This window comes from Mustelus asterias, chromosome 20 (genome assembly GCF_964213995.1).
Source record: "Mustelus asterias chromosome 20, sMusAst1.hap1.1, whole genome shotgun sequence".
Taxonomy (NCBI): domain Eukaryota; kingdom Metazoa; phylum Chordata; class Chondrichthyes; order Carcharhiniformes; family Triakidae; genus Mustelus; species Mustelus asterias.
In genome coordinates this window covers 53031848-53053099 of record NC_135820.1, presented here as the reverse complement: position 1 = coordinate 53053099, position 21252 = coordinate 53031848, and the positions used below count along the sequence as shown (strand labels likewise).

The window sequence follows — 21252 nt, the reverse complement described above, 5'->3', positions numbered from 1 at the left end:
GAGTTGGGCAAGGGGCGGAGCATGGGAAGATCCGTTGACTTCGGGGGGATTTTACAGTTTTGGGATAAGCGAGGCCGTAAAATCCCGCCCAATGTGTCCGTGTTGGTGGTTGGTGAAGTGGGAGAAGGAAAATAGGTTAATGCTTGTGGTGAAGATCCTCTATTGTCCTTTTCTGTCTGAAAACATTTATGTCTTTTTTGTCTGTCTGCTTTTTTTTCTCTTCAGATGATTGGGGCGCTGCTAGCTTCTCCTCTTTCAATTTCAGACATGATTTACCCCCCCGCCACCTCATCCATTCACATGTACTTTTATATCTCATGTATTTAAATTCCATTATTATTATTCCATCATTTTATAGCCATATGTAAAGATGTTCGATCACCAGTTTAGGGAAAACACAACTCGTTTATTTAAAGGTTGAAACTATACAGAGGCCTGTAGCCTTGTGGCTGCAGTCAGCTCCTGAGATGACTCTGAGTACAAAAGCCTGGGCTTACCAGGGTGCTCCCCCACCCTGCTCAATTCACCATATTATCATAAATATCATCACAGCTTTAATGCACATTATTGCTCATAGAACCCATATTTCCTCTTGTATGATTTTAATCTCCTCCCTAACCCTCCTGCTTTTTTAATTGATCAATTTAAATTGTGCTTAATTTTTATTTTTCCTGTTCTGACTAACTTGGCTATTCTCTGCACATATGCTGGCTGAGTGTTTCATATATGCAATATTTATGTTTTTGCATTTTATTTCCTAAATTAAGGCTTATTAAAGTCCAGTTTTCAGAACAGGTTCTCCAAAATGTCACTGCATGTGAAGTAATATTAAATGCACATTGGTTAAAACACAAAGAAAGAAAAGCAAAGGCTGCAGGAGAGAGTGACAATGAAGTACAGAAAGAAAAAAGGAATGCAAGTCTCTCACAGGAGGGGATGCTGAAATTAGGAAGGAAACAACATTTTCTATTCTTGTCTACTTGTTTCCTAATATTTCTAAAAAGTGAAATTTCAGCTCCAGAGAGAGAACAAATGACATGATGAATAAGGACAGAGTAAAAAAGTGATCCTTCAAAAAAATTTGTGTAAATCATTAGAGGAGATAGGATAACAAGATAATGCAATGGGCAACATACTGTTACCTAGCTTTGACCACTGGGATGCGAGTTCAAATGCATCACTGCCTGGCGGAATGAACATCTCTGTAGGTTATGAGTGGAATGCGTTAGAGCAGTCTGAATCCAGTTTCTGAACGATATGAAATCATAGAAACCCTACAGTACAGAAAGAGGCCATTCGGCCCATCGAGTCTGCACCGAACACAATCCCACCCAGGCCCTACCCCCATATCCCTACATATTTACCCACTAATCCCTCTAACCTACGCATCTCAGGACACTAAGGGCAATTTTTTTTTAGCATGGCCAATCAACCTAACCCGCACACCTTTGGACTATGGGAGGAAACCAGGGCACCCGGAGGAAACCCACGCAGACACGAGGAGAATGTGCAAACTCCACACAGGCAGTGACCCAAGCTGGGAATCGAACCCAAGTCCCTGGAGCTGTGAAGCAGCAGTGCTAACCACTGTGCTACCATGCCGCCCGTACTGTGCAGAACTGTCCTGAGATTTGGTACAAGAGGGATCTAAGGATGATTGGTTTTGGAAAAGGGGGGAAGTGCCAGATACATGAATAGCTTGCTGAGTTTAGGGCGAGGGTATGTTGTTGGTGCAGAGTGGACAGAGTTTTTTTGCTGCATCCCATATCTGACCGGAAGGTTCTGGAAAATGCTATCTCCTAGCACTAACTGTCCTCACCGAAAGAGAAAAAAAACCACTTCAAAATAAAAGATTGGGGCGCGATTCCATGTGTCAATGAGATTGAGGCTGGAGGTAAATGGACATTGTCAGGTATTTGGAATGCCTTGCCTGTGATGGCTTGTAGGAGTACACAGGGATCAATACAAAACATAAGGAAAGGTGCCAGATATCTGTAAATATCTGGTTTTTTATGGGATGTATGCCCTCACACTAGCGCCTGACGATCAATTCCGTGAGGTATGGTAGATTCGTTAATTTCTCAATTATGTCGGTATATTCCGACAACATGAAGACATAGACTTCCTACACAAATCTGAGAGTTGGTGTAAATGCGTTAATATATACACTTTCTACACAAATCTGAGAGTTAGTGTAAAATGTGTTAATATATACACTTTCTACACAAATCTGAGAGTTGGTGTAAATGCATTAATATATACACTTTCTACACAAATCTGAGAGTTGGTGTAAATGCATTAATATATACACTTTCTACACAAATCTGAGAGTTGGTGTAAATGCATTAATATATACACTTTCTACACAAATCTGAGAGTTAGTGTAAATGTCTTAATATATACACTTTCTACACAAATCTGAGAGTTGGTGTAAATGCATTAATATATACACTTCCTACACAAATCTGAGAGTTGGTGTAAATGCATTAATATATACACTTTCTACACAAATCTGAGAGTTGGTGTAAATGCATTAATATATACACTTTCTACACAAATCTGAGAGTTAGTGTAAATGTCTTAATATATACACTTCCTACACAAATCTGAGAGTTGGTGTAAATGCGTTAATATATACACTCTCTACACAAATCTGAGAGTTGGTGTAAATGTGTTAATATATACACTTTCTACACTTTCTATTGGGTTTGTATTCGTTGGAATTTAGAAGGCTGAGGGGGGATCTTATAGAGACCTATAAGATAATGAAGGGGCTGGATAGGGTAGAGATGGAGAGATTCTTTCCACTTAGAAAGGAAACTAGAACTAGAGGGCACAGCCTCAAAATAAAGGGGGGTCAGTTTAGGACAGAGTTGAGGAGGAACTTCTTCTCTCAGAGGGTGGTGAATCTCTGGAATTCTCTGCCCACTGAGGTGGTGGAGGCTACCTCGTTGAATATGTTTAAATCACGGATGGATGGATTCCTGATAGGTAAGGGAATTAGGGGTTTTCGGTATCAGGCGGGTAAGTGGAACTGATCCACTTCAGATCAGCCATGATCTGATTGAATGGCGGGGCAGGCTCGAGGGGCTGGATGGCCTACTCCTGCTCCTATTTCTTATGTTCTTATGTTCTCCACAAATCTGAGAGTTAGTGTAAATGTGCTAATATATACACTTTCTACACAAATCTGAGAGTTGGCATAAAATGCGCAGATTTATAGGTAAATTTGGACCAAAAGGCTTTGCCTGTTTTGCAGCATATGCTACTGTTTGCTGCTAATCTCGTCCTTTACTGATAACAGATCAGATTACAGTATGTATTCAATTAGCGGGCAATCTGCTCAGCTCCCACATACAAAACAGACCGAGAGAGGGCAGAATGGGAGAAAGGTAAAGTTGAACGCGGGGGAGGCAGTATTGAGCAACCCCGTTCAGCAGTCTGTGAAATTGACCGCAGGAAGCCGGGATTCCAGGGCTTTGGGCTCTGACCATAGCCAGCAGGTGCACCCAGCACACAGCTTAGGCAGGCGGCCAACTGGAACCAGATTTTTGTTAAAAAAAATGGAAAGTCTTCAGAACAGCGTGAAAAAGAAAGCAACTGAAAGACATTACAAGGCTGAAGTACTAATTACGGGCGAGCAATTAAGGTATGGAAGCAGCATGATGTCTGTTACAGGGGATCGGGACAGTTGTAGTACCGCACCAACTGTTATGTGCGGAAAATCCAGTGTATTTAAACGAAAGTGTGGAAAATGCGTATCCATCAAATTAGATCTGCAAATATTTAGGAATCTGGTTGGTTTTGGACCTCATATGAAGTGTTGTTCCGTTCTGTTGATCCCGGGAAAAAATGTTTCCCACAAAAAACTGACACATTCCACGTTGTTTGAAAGCGCCTTTTAAGTGTACGCAAAAAGTAGCATGCTGTTTAATTATCTTTGTAACTAGGTGCACAATAATACAGGTACATAAAATGCAGCGTCGCAGGAAAAGTAGTACATGCACTGCTAGAGGCAAGACTCCATCTATCGTACCTTACTGCCTAAGCAACATATCTTCCAATTTCCTCCCACTAAAACGATGTTTTGACTAATTTCTATGTTACTAAGGTTGACTGAGATGGGAGGTGAGTCAATTTTGCAACTTGAGAATGTTGAAAATGAAAGGAATGTAATCACTTAGCACGGTATATTTTTAATGGGTCTATGTTCACTTGAAAAAATAAGAAAACACAGAATCACAGAATACTACAGTGCGGAAGAGGTCCATCGCGTCTGCACCGACGCATGAAAGGTCCTGGCCTGCCCACCTAATCCCACTTGCCAGCACTTGGCCCATAGCCTTGAATGTTATAATGTGCCAAATACTCAGGAGCACCACAAGACTAAACCCAAATAATTAATATAACAGTGATCATGGAGTGCCCAATGAATTCAATTAGATGATCTCTCGTGTGCTGAATAGCATTTAATTGAGAGGAGATACTGTAATCCTTGTCAATGTCCTATTGATCTCCTGAGACATTGCTCATGGTAAGTCAGGAGATTCCTAAAGGTCTTCTTTTGGCCCCCTCCTACTTCTCATCCTCATGCTATCACCACCTCAGTACCACCTGTCTCAACCCCTCCCACAGTCTCTTAATTTGTTAGACTGCTTACCTGACATGCAGGACTGGATGAGCAAAAATTTTGTCCAGCTAAATAATGGGAAGGTCAAAGCCATTATCGTCAACCCCACCTCAAACCCGATTTCCCAGCTAGGGACTCCAGCCCTTTCGCTGTTAATGTTTTCAGGCTGAATCAGATCATTTGCAATTTCTGTATCATATTTTACTCCAATGAGCTTCCAGTTGCATATCGGCTTCATCACCAGAATTGCCTGCTGCCACCTCTGTAACTATGATCAACTTCCCCTTTGCTGCAACTCATCTACTGAAACACATGCTTTGTTGCCTCTAGACTTGACTGCTCCAAAGCTCTCCTGCTACCTTCCATTTCCCACACTTCATAAAGCTGAACTTGTCCAAAATTCTGCTACCTGTATCCAAGGCCTGTTCACTCGTCGTCCATGTGCTAGCTGACTTACATTTTACGATTTCGACTTTTTCAAGTCCATCCTAGGTCTTACCTTTCTTCGTTTCTGTTGCCTCCCCCAGTCCTACAACCTTCTGAGTTCTTTGGACACCTCCAATTCTGGCCTCTTGTGCATCCCTGATTTTAATCGTTCCACCATTGGTGTGTCTTTAGTTGCCTAGGCTTTAAGCTCTGGAATTATCTCCCTATACCTCACTACCTAAGTTTCTAAAACCAAATCTTTGATCAAGCTTTTAGTCACCTCTCTTGATACTTCCTTCAGTGACTCTGTCAAATTTCATTTGATAAAGCCCCAATGAAGAGTCCTGTGACATTTAACTGCATCAAAGGCACTATATAAACACAAGTGGTTCTTAATGTACCGTTTTATAAAGATAGGAGCATTCAACTTAGATGCAAAGTATTATTTCGCTACCATGTTATAGTTCTATGTAACCCATTGGGACATGGCCTAATTGCTGTAATTGGGCATATCTTGTAACTTGAAGGCTAATTGTTCCTCTAGCCACAGATACTGACTGACTTTGTTTTTAAAAGATTGTTTTGCAGTGTCTGAAATATGCTGGACTCAAATATTTGTATGGTTATTTTGTATAGTCCTAATTCCAGAAGAAGCTTTTCTGGCTGTGGATGTGGGTGGGAAATTGGGTTATAATGTTCTTTCTCTTATTCTACATCTGAAGCTTGCTGCTGGAAGACACTGCACCAATGACAAAGCCTTTCAAACGTAATCCCACAGTTTTCCAAAGAACTCAACTAGTTTCTGATAATGTCAGCATCCAGCTAGTGGAGATTACTGGCCAGAAGGAGAAGTTGGCATATTGTAGTTGCTGCTGCATTGGTTTGTTTGCTGTTTATTGATCCAGCAGTTTGTAAAAAATTAAATGTCATGTTACATCAATATATAAGAACAAGTAGTTCCATAAAATGATCCAAAGAATAAACTATTGTAGGTTAATTTTGATAATTGCTTTTCAATCAGTATTAACAAGAGACAATTGTAAGAATAATGCAGGATCTATAACCCATATTTATGGTTCCTTGGCACCTTCTGACAGCAGTAGACATTTTACAAATAGTTTGTATCTTGGAATATTTAAGGTGAATAAGATGCCAAACTAGGAGTGTATAAGATTCAGAGTGAATTTATTATTTATCTGACACAAGGGGCTAAATGACCTCTTTCTGCGCTGTAACTTTTCTGTGGTTCTATAATTCTATGAAGAAAGAGCATTCAATCCATAAATCTACTCTATCTACAATTCATATGTAACTGTTCCATCTTGGACTTTCAATTATCTTCTGCCCTGGGAACACTTTACGGGAGGTAGTGATATTTTCACTGAACTAGTAATCCACAGACCCAGGGAAATTCTCTGGTGATCCAGGTTCGGATCCCACCACAGCAGATATAATAGAATAGAATCCTACAGTGTAGAAAGAGGCCATTTGGCCCATCGAGTCCACACTGACCACAATCCCACCCCATCTCTATTCCCAACACCCCATGCATTTACCCTAGCTAGTCCCACTGACACTAAGGGGCAATTTAGCATGGTCAATCCATGTAACCCGCACATCTTTGGATTGTGGGAGGAAACCGGAGCACCCGGAGGAAACCTATACAGAAACAGGAAGAATGTGCAAACTTTACACAGACGGCCACCCAATCTGGGAATCGAACCCGAGTTCCTGGTGCAGTGAGGCAGCAGTGCTAACCACTGTGCCGCCCCAAAATTGCAAAATGCAATGGACACGAAGGCACCGCTGAATTCCGACTCAGGATCTCCTGTTTACCAGACAGGTGGTGAAATTTGAATTCAATTTTAAAACATCTGGAATGAAAGATCTAATGATGACTATGAAACCATTGTCGATTGTCCAAAAAACCCACCTGGTTCACCAATGTCTTTTAGGGAAGGAAATCTCTCCTCCTCACCTGGTCTGGCTTATTTCACGACGAAGTCTCACAACACCAGGTTAAAGTCCAACAGGTTTATTTGGTCGCAAAAGCCACTAGTTTTCGGAGCGCTGCTCCTTCGTCAGGTAAGTGGGAGTTCTGTTCACAAACAGGGCATATAAAGGCACAAACTCAATTTACAAAATAATGGTTGGAATGCGAGTCTTTACAGGCAATCAAGTCTTAAAGGTACGGACAATGTGAGTGGAGAGAGGGTTAAACACAGGTTAAAGAGAATCATAGAATCATAGAAACCCTACAGTGCAGAAAGAGGTCATCTGGCCCATTGAGTCTGCACCGACCACAATCCCACCCAGGCCCTACCCCCATATCCCTACCCATTTACCCGCTAATCCCTCTAACCTACGCAAATCAGGACACAAAGGGGCAATTTTAGCATGGCCAATCAACCTAACCCGCACATCTTTGGACTGTGGGAGGAAACTGGTGCACCCGGAGGAAACCCACGCAGACACGAGGAGAATATGAAAACTCCACACAGACAGTGACCGACCCAAGCCGGGAATCAAACCCAGGTCCCTGGAGCTGTGAGGCAGCAGTGCTAACCACTATGCTACTGTGCCGCCCTAAGAGATGCGTATTGTCTCCATGCCAGGACAGTTAGTAAGATTTTGCAAGCCCAGGCAAGTCGTGGGGGTTACAGTTAGTGTGACATGAACCCAAGATCCCGGTTGAGGCCGTCCTCATGTGTGCGGAACTTGGCTATCAGTCTCTGCTCAGCGACTCTGCGTGTCGAGAAGGCCACCTTGGAGAACGCTTACCCGAAGATCAGAGGCCGATTGCCCGTGACCGCTGTAGTGTTCCCCAAAAGGAAGAGAACACTCTTGCCTGGTGATTGTCGAGCGGTGTTCATTCATCCGTTGTTGTAGCGTCTGCATGGTCTCCCCAATGTACCATGCCTCGGGACATTCTTTCCTGCAGCGTATCAGGTAGACAACATTTGCCGAGTTGCAAGAGTATGTACCGTGTACCTGGTGGATGGTGTTCTCACGTGAGATGATGGCATCCGTGTCGATGATCCGGCACGTCTTGCAGAAGTTGCTGTGACAGGGTTGTGTGGTGTCGTGGTCACTGTTCTCCTGAAGGCTGGGTAGTTTGCTGCGGACAAACAGACCATTTGATACATTTAAATTTTCTTTGCTATTAAAGTGAAAGGAACAGCGTTGCTTTGGTAAAGTTCATTGAAGGCTTTATCTATTCTTAAGAAGATACAATGACAAGATCAATGATACTGTAAAATCTCCAACACTAAAAGTGGACATTTATATATTATATATTGTATAATATGTTATATGAACATTTGGTTCAATCAATTTGCGCATGGAACACCTTCACATTTAACTGTATTTTTTTAATTTTTCCCTCATAACTGGTTATCATATTTGTTTAGACTCCTTTAAATTTCCATGTTGATTTGGCTTTAGTACCTACTTGCGTTAATGCATTCTGCACTCTTGGAAACTTTTTGTGTGGGGGAAAAGTCCTTCATACTCCCCCTCACCTCCTCCAGATTTCTTGTTCTAATCCTCAATTTATTATTACTGATTCACTGAGCTGTGGAAATAATCTTGTACTAATTACCCTCTCAACCTTTTCAAAATTTTGAACATTTTTCAGATTGACCCTCACTGTAAAGAATTCCAGTTTTTTCAATCCTTTCCTGTTAACAGTATTCATTATCTCTGGTAATAACCCAATTAGATCTGGGAGTGCAGAACTAAACAGTACTCAAAGTCGTGCCCTAATCAAAGTCTTGTATAAAATACTCATACCTTCTGCTTTTGTAATACACTAATACATAAAATCTACAATTTCTTTTCCGTGGCTCTCCATTTGTGTAATTCTGGTTTTAAAGATCTTTCAGTTGTTTCACTTCATTGAGAATTCTGCTATTTGCAGTATATTTCTATTCCTTACTATTTTGCCTAAACTATTACTTTGTGGGTCACCTGTGTTAAACTGCATTTGTCACATATCTGGCTTTTTCCCTAACCTACCAAAACCACGGTTCTATCTCACATTCCAGGTGGCAGTTTGCCATTCTCCATAATTTGGTAATTGTCAGCAAATTTTGATATCCTCAATATCTATGTCCAGTATTAATCTATTATATTTTTCATCCTTCACCATTTTATTTGTGAATTTGAGACCGATTGTAGTCTTAAGGTGAAGCAGGGGTTAGAGGATTAAGGTGTGCAGATGAAACTCTTGTGCACTTTTAAAGTAATACATTCTATCATTTTGAAAACTTTGGTTTTGTATAATCCTTCTTCACATAGTAACATCTGGGACAAAGAAAAGTTGTGTTGGGTGCTACATACAAGTTCCTGTGTAGTGCAGGCTGAGGAGGCGAGAAACAGTAATTTTAGGTTATAGCACCACCATTGACTGGAGGTCATAATTGCAACATAAAAAGTTTATATCAGCACTTTCCATTATTAACATAGAAATAGGAATTTATATTGCGGAGGGGGTTGTTGACAGCAGGAAGTAAGGTTTTATTGGTAGGAGATAAAGGAATTTCAATATTAAATAGATACAGAGTGAGAAGTCCCAACACATATTCTTTGGCCAGATCTCAGTCATGTCTCACCAATTTTTGCAGCGATTCTCTTTTTTTTCTTTTAGCCACTCCTCTGTGCATGCTGACACTTTACTTTCAATTAATCTTCTTGGTAAATTTCTTGAATGGCACTTCGTCAAATGTCTTTTGGAAGTTTAGGCATTCCATTTATTTATCAGCTCAGTTATTTTTCTGAAAATTTTTTTTTCGTGTTAGGCAGGCATGTCTTGTGCTTTATAAATCCATGTAACTGCCCATTCTGAATCTGCACCTTTCGAAGTGTTCACCCTAATTTTCCTTATTATGATTAGTGGCAGTTTTTTTACTTCCCAATATGAGGTCAACTGGTTCATGGTTAAGTGGCTTATTTCTTTCTCTTTATTTTGACAGGAAAATAGCTTTTGCCTCAGTTTCCAGTCTTTTGGTACAGTACTTGTTTCTAAATAACTTGGGATAATAATTGTTAGTGCTCAGGCTATATTTAGTAACTAATCTTCAGTACTCCGGAATAGATTATCCAGGCTGTGTGACGTAAGACCCATTGACCCTTCTAATACAGCTTTGTTAATATTTTGATTTATTATTTATTCCTGTGTCCTCCAATAAATGCCAGTTGAATAATTCTGCTGTTCTTTTATTCTGTACAATCAGGGCACCTTCTTTCCTTCAGTAGTTTTGCCCATGCTTTGACAAATTTCTTGCTTTTTAACAAAAACAGCTATTCTTTTATCATACTGTCTTTTTAAACTTTCCAATTTGCCTATTTATTTATTTCTCAACACTTGATATTGCTTCCTGTTTTCTTCTTTACTTTTAGCCTTTCTTTTACTGTAGGTCACCTTTTTAAAACTTCATGGTTGTCCTAATCTTCATTTAAGAAATTCTGGCCATTTCTGCAACTTCCTTATTCTTGGTCAGAATGTTTTTGGGCTGTACAATCATCTGGGCTGTTGTTTTATCTGCCAGCCTATCTGCTCAATTAAAATGGGCTGAGTCTAAATAGAATTAAAAGGTGCAGGATATTCACAGATGAAGTATACATTGCGTAAGATATCCCCAGTCTGTGATGGTTGTACCTTGATTCCTGTTTCATTTTTATTGTGTAAAATAACATTACCTTCTCTACACTAGGACAAGCCTGTTTATACAAGTCTTGTTCTGACCAGTTATTCGAACAGCCTGTACAAACATTTCTGTCCACCATTTCCTACATTGTTGCCAATAAACAGAAAAATAATGTTGGAAATATAAAATTTGTAAAAAAGGGAAGGTTAAAGATTTGGGGCCTGAACCCCTCATGAGAACTTTGCCGTCCATTAGTTAATTAGTTAATTTTCTGGTGTTCCTCAACAAGCAGAGGTCCAGATTAAAGTGATTTTTTTTTAACAATGCATTTGAAAACCTGTCATATGTACAGTTTATAATTATGCAAACTCAACATGTGATGATAAATGCTTCGGGAGAAATCTGAGGCAGAGGGTTACATGCTAGGCTGCTTCTTCACTTTGTAAGCTTCCTTCAATCTCGGTAGATTGCGAGGCCTTTTGAGTCTTTTCTGAAGCTGCAAGGGTTCTGCCCTCTGTCCTGCCACTTCTCTTTAATTGCCCACTTTAAATTATCCTGACTTGCAATTTACTTCCCACATCTGCTTGTTCCCTGGACATAGCTAAGTTCACACTTGGAGCTACGTGCACTTACGATAAGTGGGCCACAGATATTGTGTGCAATCAGCACACTTCACTTTTAGTGAACTTTGCACCTTCAAACTGCACTGTTTTGGAAAATCTATTCTATTAACTTTTCCAAGCCATTACCCCGTTAGTGTTCACTGTTCAAATAAAGCTTTTCAAAAATTGACAATGTAACAACATATTGAAGCTTTCCACTGATAGATTGGCTATTTTAGAATTGCAGGATTCATCTGGTTATTTGTAAGGTGATTCTGAGATGTGTCACAAATCTAAAAGTACATTTTTATCTGATTTTCTTTTCTTCAACAATTCAATCCAAGCAATTTATTTTGTCTCTTTTTGATTAACATCCAACAGTTAATCTAATTACTTAACGATAACTTTGGCCTTCTGTACGCAGGAGGGCCATGACTGGTTTGATTTAGAATTGAAAATTGTTGATCAGAATTTGACTGGCATTTGAAAATGGCACTGCTGAAATGTTAGTTGTTTATCGAAGGAACATTTTGTTGATGAAAATTGTAATTTAGCTTTGTTTTATTTATCAGGCTTCGACTGCATGATGGAAAATTAATCAAAGACCGTCGTTATAATCTGCGAACCTATCCAAACTGCTTTGTTGCTAAAGAGCTAATTGATTGGTTGATAGACCATAAAGAGGCACCTGACAGGGAGACAGCCATAAAACTAATGCAAAAGTTAATGGATCATAACATCATTCATCATGGTATGTTACTGTCACAGTCCATTTACACCATATGTCTTTAATGCCATAATGAAAAAGGACTAAATCCCTTCTGAGCTGTATCATTAATACTGATAAGTCTAATGGAGGGTGAGTGAATGGGGTTGAATGTCGTTGATCAAGTCAGTTCCCACCTAGTATGCTTCCTAATCCTGATCACTGGACGGTATCATGGAAAACTTTGGATCAAATGGTCAAGGATCAAGTAATTAAATCTAAGTATAATGGTGCAACAGAATTAATAGAGTAATAAAAACAGAATACTGATCATGTGGTGCTCTGTGTATGTGTTATTTGGAGAAAATGCTAAGAAATATGAACATAGTGAGAAAGTTTTATCAGGAGGACCTCATTATGTGTTTCCAATAACCAGAATCCCATTTTAAAAAAAAAGAACTATTTAAAGTTTATTCATTAGTGTCACAAGTAGGCTTACAGTAACACTGCAATGAAGTTACTGTGAAATTCCCCTAGTCACCACACTCCGGTGCCTGTTCAGGCCAATGCACCTAACCAGCATGTCTTTTATACTGTGGGAGGAAACCAGAGCACCCGGAGGAAATCCATGCAGACATGGGGAGAACGTGCAAACACCACACAGACACTGACTCAAGCCAGGAACCGAACCCGGGTCCCTGGCGCTGTGAGGCAGCAGTGCTAACCACTGGGCCACCGTGCCACCCAGTTCCTTCTTTAGTTCCTTCTTGAAATCCATTAAGGTTTCTTGTTTCACCGTCCGTGCCAGTAATCTGTTTCATATATTTAACATCCTTTTCGTAAAAACGTTCCTCCTATATTTCCTTTTATCCTTAATTTATACATATGACTGTTTATACCCAAGTTCTGTTCATGGCAGTACTCCACTTCATTGACTGTGAAGGGCTTTGGGACACCATATCATGATAGGTGTTACATGACCGCAAATCTTTCTTTCTCTTCCGGGCTTGGATCACTGTCTGTGTGGAGTTTACACGTTCTCCCCGTGTCTGTATGGGTTTCCTCCGGGTGCTCTGGTTTCCTCCCACAGTCTGAAAGATGTGCCGGTTAGGTGCATTGACCCGAACAGGCGCTGGAGGGTGGTGACATGGGGAATTTCACAGTCATTTCATTGCAATCCATATGAGGAAAGTTGAAATCACAGCAATGCTAATGAAGACCTGACATCATCTTTTATAATAATTCTCCCAAAAATTGTATTAGCCTTCCTTTGATCTTTTGATGGACTTTAATATAACCTCATGCATAACTTCTCTTTTTGCCCTATAATTCTGTCCAAGATGATCCACGACTGTTGTAACTAATCTTTCTGTAACAAATAATGGCACAGCTTATAATTCATTCTTCAGCTCTCGAGACTTAAAATACTACAGTGGCTGATGGGTGAATAATGGATGTGCATTTTCGTCGGTATTCATTATTAATAATTTTAAAAATAGGATTGGAACGACCTGCTAAATAATGAAGCACCTATGTCAAGTGCAATTTCACTAACTAATTGCATTAAGGCATTTACACTTATTCAAAATATTTGAAATAAGTGCAGTCACAATGATCCTCATTCTTTAATTTAGTTATAGGCTTGATTGTGCGACTGTCAATCTGAGGATTGCCCCTGGGATCAGGATCCTGGTAGTAACTCTCGAGATGTTTGTTATATGCATTCCTAACTGGTCTTTTTTGTCAGCTCAGCTTTCTCTTGTGAAAATTTCTTGAACCCTTCTTTTACCACTGTCATTTCCAGCTCATCTACACCCAAATAATAGAACCAAGAGATGCACAGCATAATCATATGTATAAGTGCTGGAAACCTTTCTCTTGCTATGTGCATTGGCTTGGTGTTTCTGCTCATTTCTTTTTACCACAAATCCCCTGAGATTGACCAAACCAGTGCAAAGAATCATAACATTTCAAGTGCAGGTTTTGCCTGGTACAAATTGAGTAGCCGTGGGATTCCTTTTGCGCCAGTTTAAAACAGGTCATGTTAGGAGATGTCACTGCCCGCAAAACTGGCCATGCTCTCAGGATGAATTTATCCTTTATTTTCTTGCAGGTACATTTGTCTGTCCAGTGCTCCAACTGCAGCATGGCAAGTGGAAGGCTGCTGACATTCAGTGAAGTAGATGGCAGGAGCAGCTCTGGGTCATGAGGTTCTGGCTTTGGACAGCATCACCTTGATATATGGACAGTAGCAGCCTGCGGGCATTGGTGGACTGGCAGTAGTGGGCTTATGGATGCAGTCATCCTATGAGGGATTGGGTACCACAGAGTCACTGGCCTTTCTTGGTACCTCAGCAATCTAAGTAATGTGCTGGAGCGGAGATTGCTGGACTGCTGTGAGACCCATGCCTCTGGTACCTGTAGCCATGATAGCAGCTGTCCAAGTCTGCTTGGCACCAAGCATGGATCTCATGACCCCAAGCTAAGCTTCCACTGCAGAACTTGTATTTTGAATGGCCTCTACCTGTGCTGCAAGGGAAGATATTGGCCACTACTCGCTGCATCAGAACTGGGTCCACCTTTTTTATCATGGAGTTGACAACCATTTCCATGCATGAAAGGGTGGACTAGAAGCTCTTTGTGAAGCCCGTGCCAAGTCAGAGCTGGATGCCTCCCATCTACATTTGCAACAAGGTTGCTGACAGGCCTAGCAGTTCATCAGGTATTGCTATGTGGATGTCCCTCGGCCTTTTCCTATATTCAGCCTCCATCAAAGCCCTCATCTAAGGCCTCTGATGGCCCACATTCCACCCTTTTCCCCTGAACTTGCTACAACCCACTCTTGCCCAATACTGTAATGATGCATGCTACAAGGAAAAATTATTATCAATGAAAAAGTGTACAGAGGCCAGCAGCCACCCACCCCCGCCCCCCGCTTCCCTGAAGTAGCCCACTGACTGCCCTAGTCCCTGCATTTCTACTACATGTCTTCAGACTGTCTTCTGCCTAAAGAGAGCTCCATCACCTGGGGTGATTATCCACCCTCAGTCCCAGTTGGCCCTCCAAGCCAGGTGACCCTCTTCTGCCGTGTTGCCCTTCAAGGGACAATCACCACATCTCTCCCCCTTTAACTCTTTTATTCAATCTTCATACCTGAGTTACTCAAGCCCAAATTCTAACTAAACATTCTACACATGCGTTGGATAATTATAAATCACGTCTTTGGGGGGTTTTTCTGTTTCTTGTACGACTGTGTAATTCTGTAGTCTGAGATGCTTCCACAGGATCGACGTAAATAACAGGTGCCTCTTCTGAGCACAGACAGTTCATTACAACTTGCTTCCACAGAAACATCAGTTATGACTATAGCAGGTTGAACAGGTTCTCAGGTATTTGTTACTTACAGGTTTGAAATTGTTTCTTGATGGCTCATTGATGAGATCTTGGCTTGTGGTATTTTTAAACACTTTTATAGGTAGGCTTTAAAAATGTACAGTTTCAAATATGGTCTTGCTGCTTTTCCATTTGTGTGACCAATTCAGCAATCTTGTTCTGGCATGTAATGTTAATTGCTTTCTCTGTCTGAATTGCTGATTCTGTGTCAATTTTAATGTTTTTTTACTCTTCAGTTAATTTCTCATTGTTAAGCTTCCTTTCTTCAAGCTCTTGTTCTCCTGATTCAATTCTTCACTGGAATTGATCTTATTTTCTGGTTGTTTTTTCGTGGAGTTCAGCTTATCCTCAATTGTCTCATTTAGTTCTCCTTCTTAATTTCATTTTGTAAACATTTTGCAACTTTTTTATTCTCCAAGTTTGCCGTCAGTTCATCTTGTTGTTTAAGGTCTTTTCTTGGGCTTTAATTATTTTTGCTGCTTCCTCTTCATGTTCAATAGTTCTGAGTTTCTTTTGAAGCCTTTTATTTCTATACTTCTTCTGAGGGGAATCCATCATGCTCTTACTGGACATATACATTTCACAAATTGAACCTCCCTTTCTCTTTGTCTTAACTTCAGCTAAACCCTCTTTGGCTTCACTGTTGGTTACGTCTGTTTCTGATGAAGCGTTGACTTGTTTCCATTCTGCAATTCTCTTGTTGTCCTTCATTTTGGTCATTTAGTGCTTTTCATTGCCCTCCTTCTGGGGTTTTTCAGTGCTCTCCTTCTGGGGTCTACTGTTGCCTCTTCCTTGAGGTCTTTGTTGCTTATGGATCTTTTTGAGAGTTGCCCTGTTTCTGGGGTCTTCTCCAATTTTCCTGTCCAATGCCCTCCGTTGCATTAAATGTATTACCACTTTAGATGCATTGACACTTTAAATGCATTACTGCTTTAAGACCATCAACTTTTTAAAAAACTGTCACCAGCTGCCAACTGTCTCTGCCATTTGCCCATTCTTTTGAAGATTTGCCGCGAAACTGGCAGGTGCTCCTTTGAACCTTTTTTTAAACTTTAAAACCCTTCATTTTACTGGAAAAAAACTCAGCAATCTCTGCAACTTTTTTCCTTTTAGCTGCTTGGAGATTCTATGAGATCATAAGATAAAGGTGCAGAGTTAGGCCACTCGGCCCATCGAGTCTGCTCCGCCATTCAATCATGGCTGATATTTTTCTCATCCCCATTCTCCTGCCTTTTCCCCATAACCCCTGATCCCCTTATTAATCAAGAACCTATCTATCTCTGTCTTAAAGACACTCAATGATCTGGCCTCCACAGCCTTCTGCGGCAAAAAGTTCCACAGATTCACCACTCTCTGGTGAAGAAGTTCCTCCTCATCTCTGTTTTAAGGAACCATCCCTTTAGCCTGAGGTTGTGCCCTCTGATTCTAGTTTTTCCTATGAGTGGAAACATCCTCTCTATGTCCACTCTATCCAGGCCCCGCAGTATCCTGTAAGTTTCAATAAGATCCCCACTCATCCTTCTAAACTTCAACGAGTACAGACCCAGAGTCCTCAACTGTTCTTCATACGACAAGCTCTTCATTCCAGCGATCATTCTTGTGAACCTCCTCTGGACCCTTTCTAAGGCCAGCTCATCCTTCCTTAGATATGGGCCTCAAAACTGCTCACAATATTCCAGAGCCTTATACAGCCTCAGAAGTACATTTCTGCTCTTGTATTCTTGATCTCTCAACATGAATGCTAACATTGCATTTGCCTTCCTAACTGCCGACTGAGCCTGCACGTTAACCTTAAGAGAATGTTGAACAAGGGCTCCCAAGTCCCTTTGTGCTTCTGATTTCCTAAGCATTTCCCCATTTAGAAAATAGTCTTTGCCTCCATTCCTCCTACCAAAGTGCATAATCTCACACTTTTCCACATTGTATTCCATCTGCCACGTCTTTGCCCACTCTGCTAACCTGTCCAAGTCCTTCTGCAGCCCCCCTGCTTCCTCAATACTACCTGTCCCTCTACATATCTATGTATCATCTGCAAACTTAGCAACAGTGCCTTCAGTTCCTTCTTCCAAATCGTTAATGTATATTGTGAAAAGTTGTGGTCCCAGCACCGACCCCTGAGACACACCACTAGTCACCGGCTGTCATCCTGAAAAAGACCCCTTTATCCCATTCTCTGCCTTCTGCCAGTCAGCCAATCCTCTATCCATGCTAGGATATTACCCTTAACACCATGGGCCCTTAACTTATTTAACCATCTCCTACGCAGCACCTTGTCAAAGATTCTGTTTTTCTTTTCCATCTTTTGATGTGACCATTCCTTCCTTTGTTAATTTCATCAGCAGATCCAGCACTGTCCGTGTGGGGCCGTTATTTTAAAAACTTTTTAACTTCTTTTTTTTAAGCAGGTTGGGGACTTCTCCCCAGACCCTCAGACCTTTTCTGGTTAGTGCAGCAATTTTTAGCGGGAGCCTTTCTGTTTCAGCCTCTTATGGGTGGCACAGTGGTTAGCACTGCTGCCTCACAGCGCCAGGGGCCCCGGGTTCTATTCCCGGCTTGGGTCACTGTTTGTGCAGAGTCTGCACATTCTCCCCGTGTCTGTGTGGGCTTCCTCTGGGTGCTCCGATTTCCTCCCACAGTCCGAAAGACATGCTGGTTCGGTGCGTTGGCCATCCTATATTCTCCCTCAGTGTACCCGAACAGGTGCTGGAGTGTGGCGACTAGGGGAATTTCACAGTAACTTCATTGCAGTATTAATGTAAGCCTACTTGTGACACTAATAAATAAAACTTAAACTCATTTTCCAGTGCTTCTGGGACAGGTCTTTTTACTTTAAACATTGTTCTCTGTGCTCTTCTTTCTTTTTTAAGAAAACTGCAGCAACTCCCTGTCTTTTTTTACTTAAGTTCCACTTCTTGAAAAATCAAAGTCACAGTTCTGGCTTTTGGGGGCTATTTTCTGTTCGGTTGTTTTCCTATATATCTCTAAACTTCTGACTGTACCGGCCAATCCACAGACTCAGAGTCTGGCACCATCTCAACATCTTACTTGGTCTATTCATCCAAAAACAGGCATTTGGTGAGTATCTTTTTTCCTCAGACTTTAATTAAAACCAGATATTCATGGGTTGGCTGTGTCATCATAATCCATTTTATCCTCATCGCCAATGTGATGATGCATGCTACAGACTTTGTCAGGAACACAAAGAGTATTTATTAACAAGGGGATACTGCCCCCAGTTGCCCTAGTCCCTTTCATTTCTTCTGCATGCCTTCAGACTGTCTTCTGCCTCAAAGATAACTCCACCCCCTGGGGTGATTAACCACTCAAAGCCCCAATTGATCTCTCAAGCCAGGTGATCCTCTTCTGTTGTGTCTTCTGTTGTGTTACCCTTAAAGGGATAATCACCACAATTACACGCTAAGGTAGCCACTATTTATCAGAGCTGACAGCTGCAAGTTTTAGAGCAAGGGACAGTACTGTTTCCTAAATGGTGTGATTTTCCCTTGTCCTTCATCATCATGCACCAATGGCTGGCCAGGCAGCAAGTCTCGGGAAAGTATAAGTATACAAAATGGGTGGAAAGCATGAGGAACATGGTTAAACCATCTGCAGTGTATACTAGATTGCAGGCAAAGTGGGACTTGGGAGGGTGAATAAGGCAGAAATATAGCATCTTCCTGGATGACTTCAGGAACCAGTTGCAATGGCTGGGCAAATAACATGGAGTACCCGTCTCCTCCAGCAAGAAAAGCAGCCATGTCTATCCTCCATCAGTTCTCTGCTGCTGCTTCCCGTTACGCACCACCTTGTTCTGCAAAAGGGAGGGATGAGATTGCATGTCTTGTGATGTACCTACCATAGCTGTCAGTGCATGGAAACTGTGAGACTTGCAGAAATGGTCAGTGGATGAAGTGAAGCATTTGCATGTTAGGCATTAGCTGATGGGGGTGTGGCGCATTGAGCAGTATGTAAAGTTAGTCGTCCAGTTGTTCGGACATTGTTGACATTCGAAGATATATTCACTGTCCTTGATTGCCCTGGGGCTATTGAGCTTCTTCCAGCACTGCAGCCAAGTCCTCAGGTCCAAACCGCTGACACTGATCTCCGTGGTTTTCTGTTCCCATTACCTTTTGAGTTGCTTCTCTGGAGGGCTCCTTGTTCCCACTAGAAAGGCAAACCCTGTTTCTCTTCCTTTCCACCTCCTGCACTAAAATCTCCTGCATTGCATTGGGAGCTTATCTCTGTCCCATTGCAGCATTTCTCATCTCTTTTTTTCTACTCACAAAATCTCTTGTCATCCACTTCCAGCATTGCTGTTGCCCAATGCACCTCCTCCCCTTTAAGAATTGCAGGCTGTTGTTTAAGTGCGGGCAAACTTTAACTAGTGTTGGCCTTGCATGAACCTGGAGCCCCTGCAGCCAGACAGCAGCACATTTAATGCTGGACTGCATGCCACAATAATGGCAATGAATAATAATAAGGCAGCATGAAGTTTGCATGCTGTCTGCATCACTTTGATCAGGTTTGGGGTAATGGTGCATTGTGAATTTGCAATCCCAGTGCCCACCAATAGGCCTTATCCAATTTTTATCCCAATGTCTGCTGGAGGGGAGAAAATTTATTAGCAGAAGGAAGAAGGCGAAAAGAACCTTCAGTATAAACAAAGAGTAACCTACTGCCAATAGTTACATGCAACCATGGAGAACACACAGCGCTGCACATTGACTGGATGGTTAATGGTTCATTGCATTGCACAAACTGTAGAACAATTCCTCACTGTTCGTAACAAACATGTTCAGTCTTTAACCCCATGGAATCTGTGCGCCTGTATTGACATCTTGCTGACATGCTATGATTATTTTGATCAATACAAATTGCTGCACAGGTTTCATACTTTCCAAGATTTACAACAAACAGCTTAGTTTGACATTAAATTCTCTTGTACTCTTTATCTGTCTTGTTCAGTGTCTCTGTGCTATTTGTTTGCATGAAGACTGTAATAGTGACATGTGCTTGATTAAGCAGCACTGTAATGTCCATAAGATGTCTGAATATTGGCATATATCTTGTCGGAAATGTCAGTGGTTTGAAGATTTAAAGCACCATGTACAATTATTGAATATAATTTTAATACTCTTCATTAGCAGCTGTACTTACTTTTGACAGCATGGTAATTATTAAGATTGCAATTGAACGTTGCCTTACACCAGGGTTAATGGAGCAAATGTGATGCATGTACTGGAGGTTCCTCTCCATTGCGCACAACAAATATAAGAATATTGGGGTAGATTTGACAATTTGGTGCCCCCGGCGTACACATTGAGTATGTAAATGTCGAGGCCATGTTGTCTGATTCAAGTCCTGTATGATTTTCTGCCGATTAAAATTAATGGACAGAAAATCTTGCAAGCTGAGAATCCGCTGTTCTAGCCTCTTGTAGCCATTATTCCCCAGTTGCATGAAATTTTGTATTGGGGTTAAATTGTGCAAGTTACAGAACTATTTTTTAATCCACCCTACCCTCACGGTTTCCTAGATTTCATTATGCCATCCTTCATAAATATTGACAGGGTCTGGTTGGGCTGAATGGCCTGTTTCTGTGCTGGATATGCTATGTAATCACTGCCAACTATAAGGCTTTAATTATGACAAGTTATCAGTAAAGAGAAAACAATCTTTTAATATTTTTTCTACTGAGCAACAATGTTACTGTTGTAAATGATAGTGATAATGAAAAGGAAAATGTGACTCGAGATCCCAGTAATTGGTTTAAAATGTGTACAGGCAGATTGCTTTCCACAGATTTTAAATAAAACGTTAATAATATGTTTTTTTTTCATCATTTCA

General features: G+C 41.1%; 1 protein-coding gene across 3 annotated transcripts in view; it reads left to right on the top strand.

Annotated features, from left to right (window-relative positions):
• The first annotated feature begins 3406 nt into the window (after positions 1 to 3406).
• Positions 3407 to 21252, top strand: part of LOC144508305 (DEP domain-containing mTOR-interacting protein-like) — an 83399-nt gene continuing 65553 nt past the window's right edge. For 2 of the 3 annotated variants that reach the window (XM_078236127.1, XM_078236126.1), the window contains exons 1-2: positions 3407 to 3649; positions 11879 to 12057. In XM_078236127.1, the coding sequence (XP_078092253.1) occupies positions 3564 to 3649; positions 11879 to 12057 (265 nt within the window). In that variant the 5' untranslated portion in view covers positions 3407 to 3563. Of the gene's footprint in view, positions 3650 to 11461; positions 11564 to 11878; positions 12058 to 21252 lie in introns of those variants that run through there. The other variant, XM_078236128.1, reaches the window with a different exon arrangement.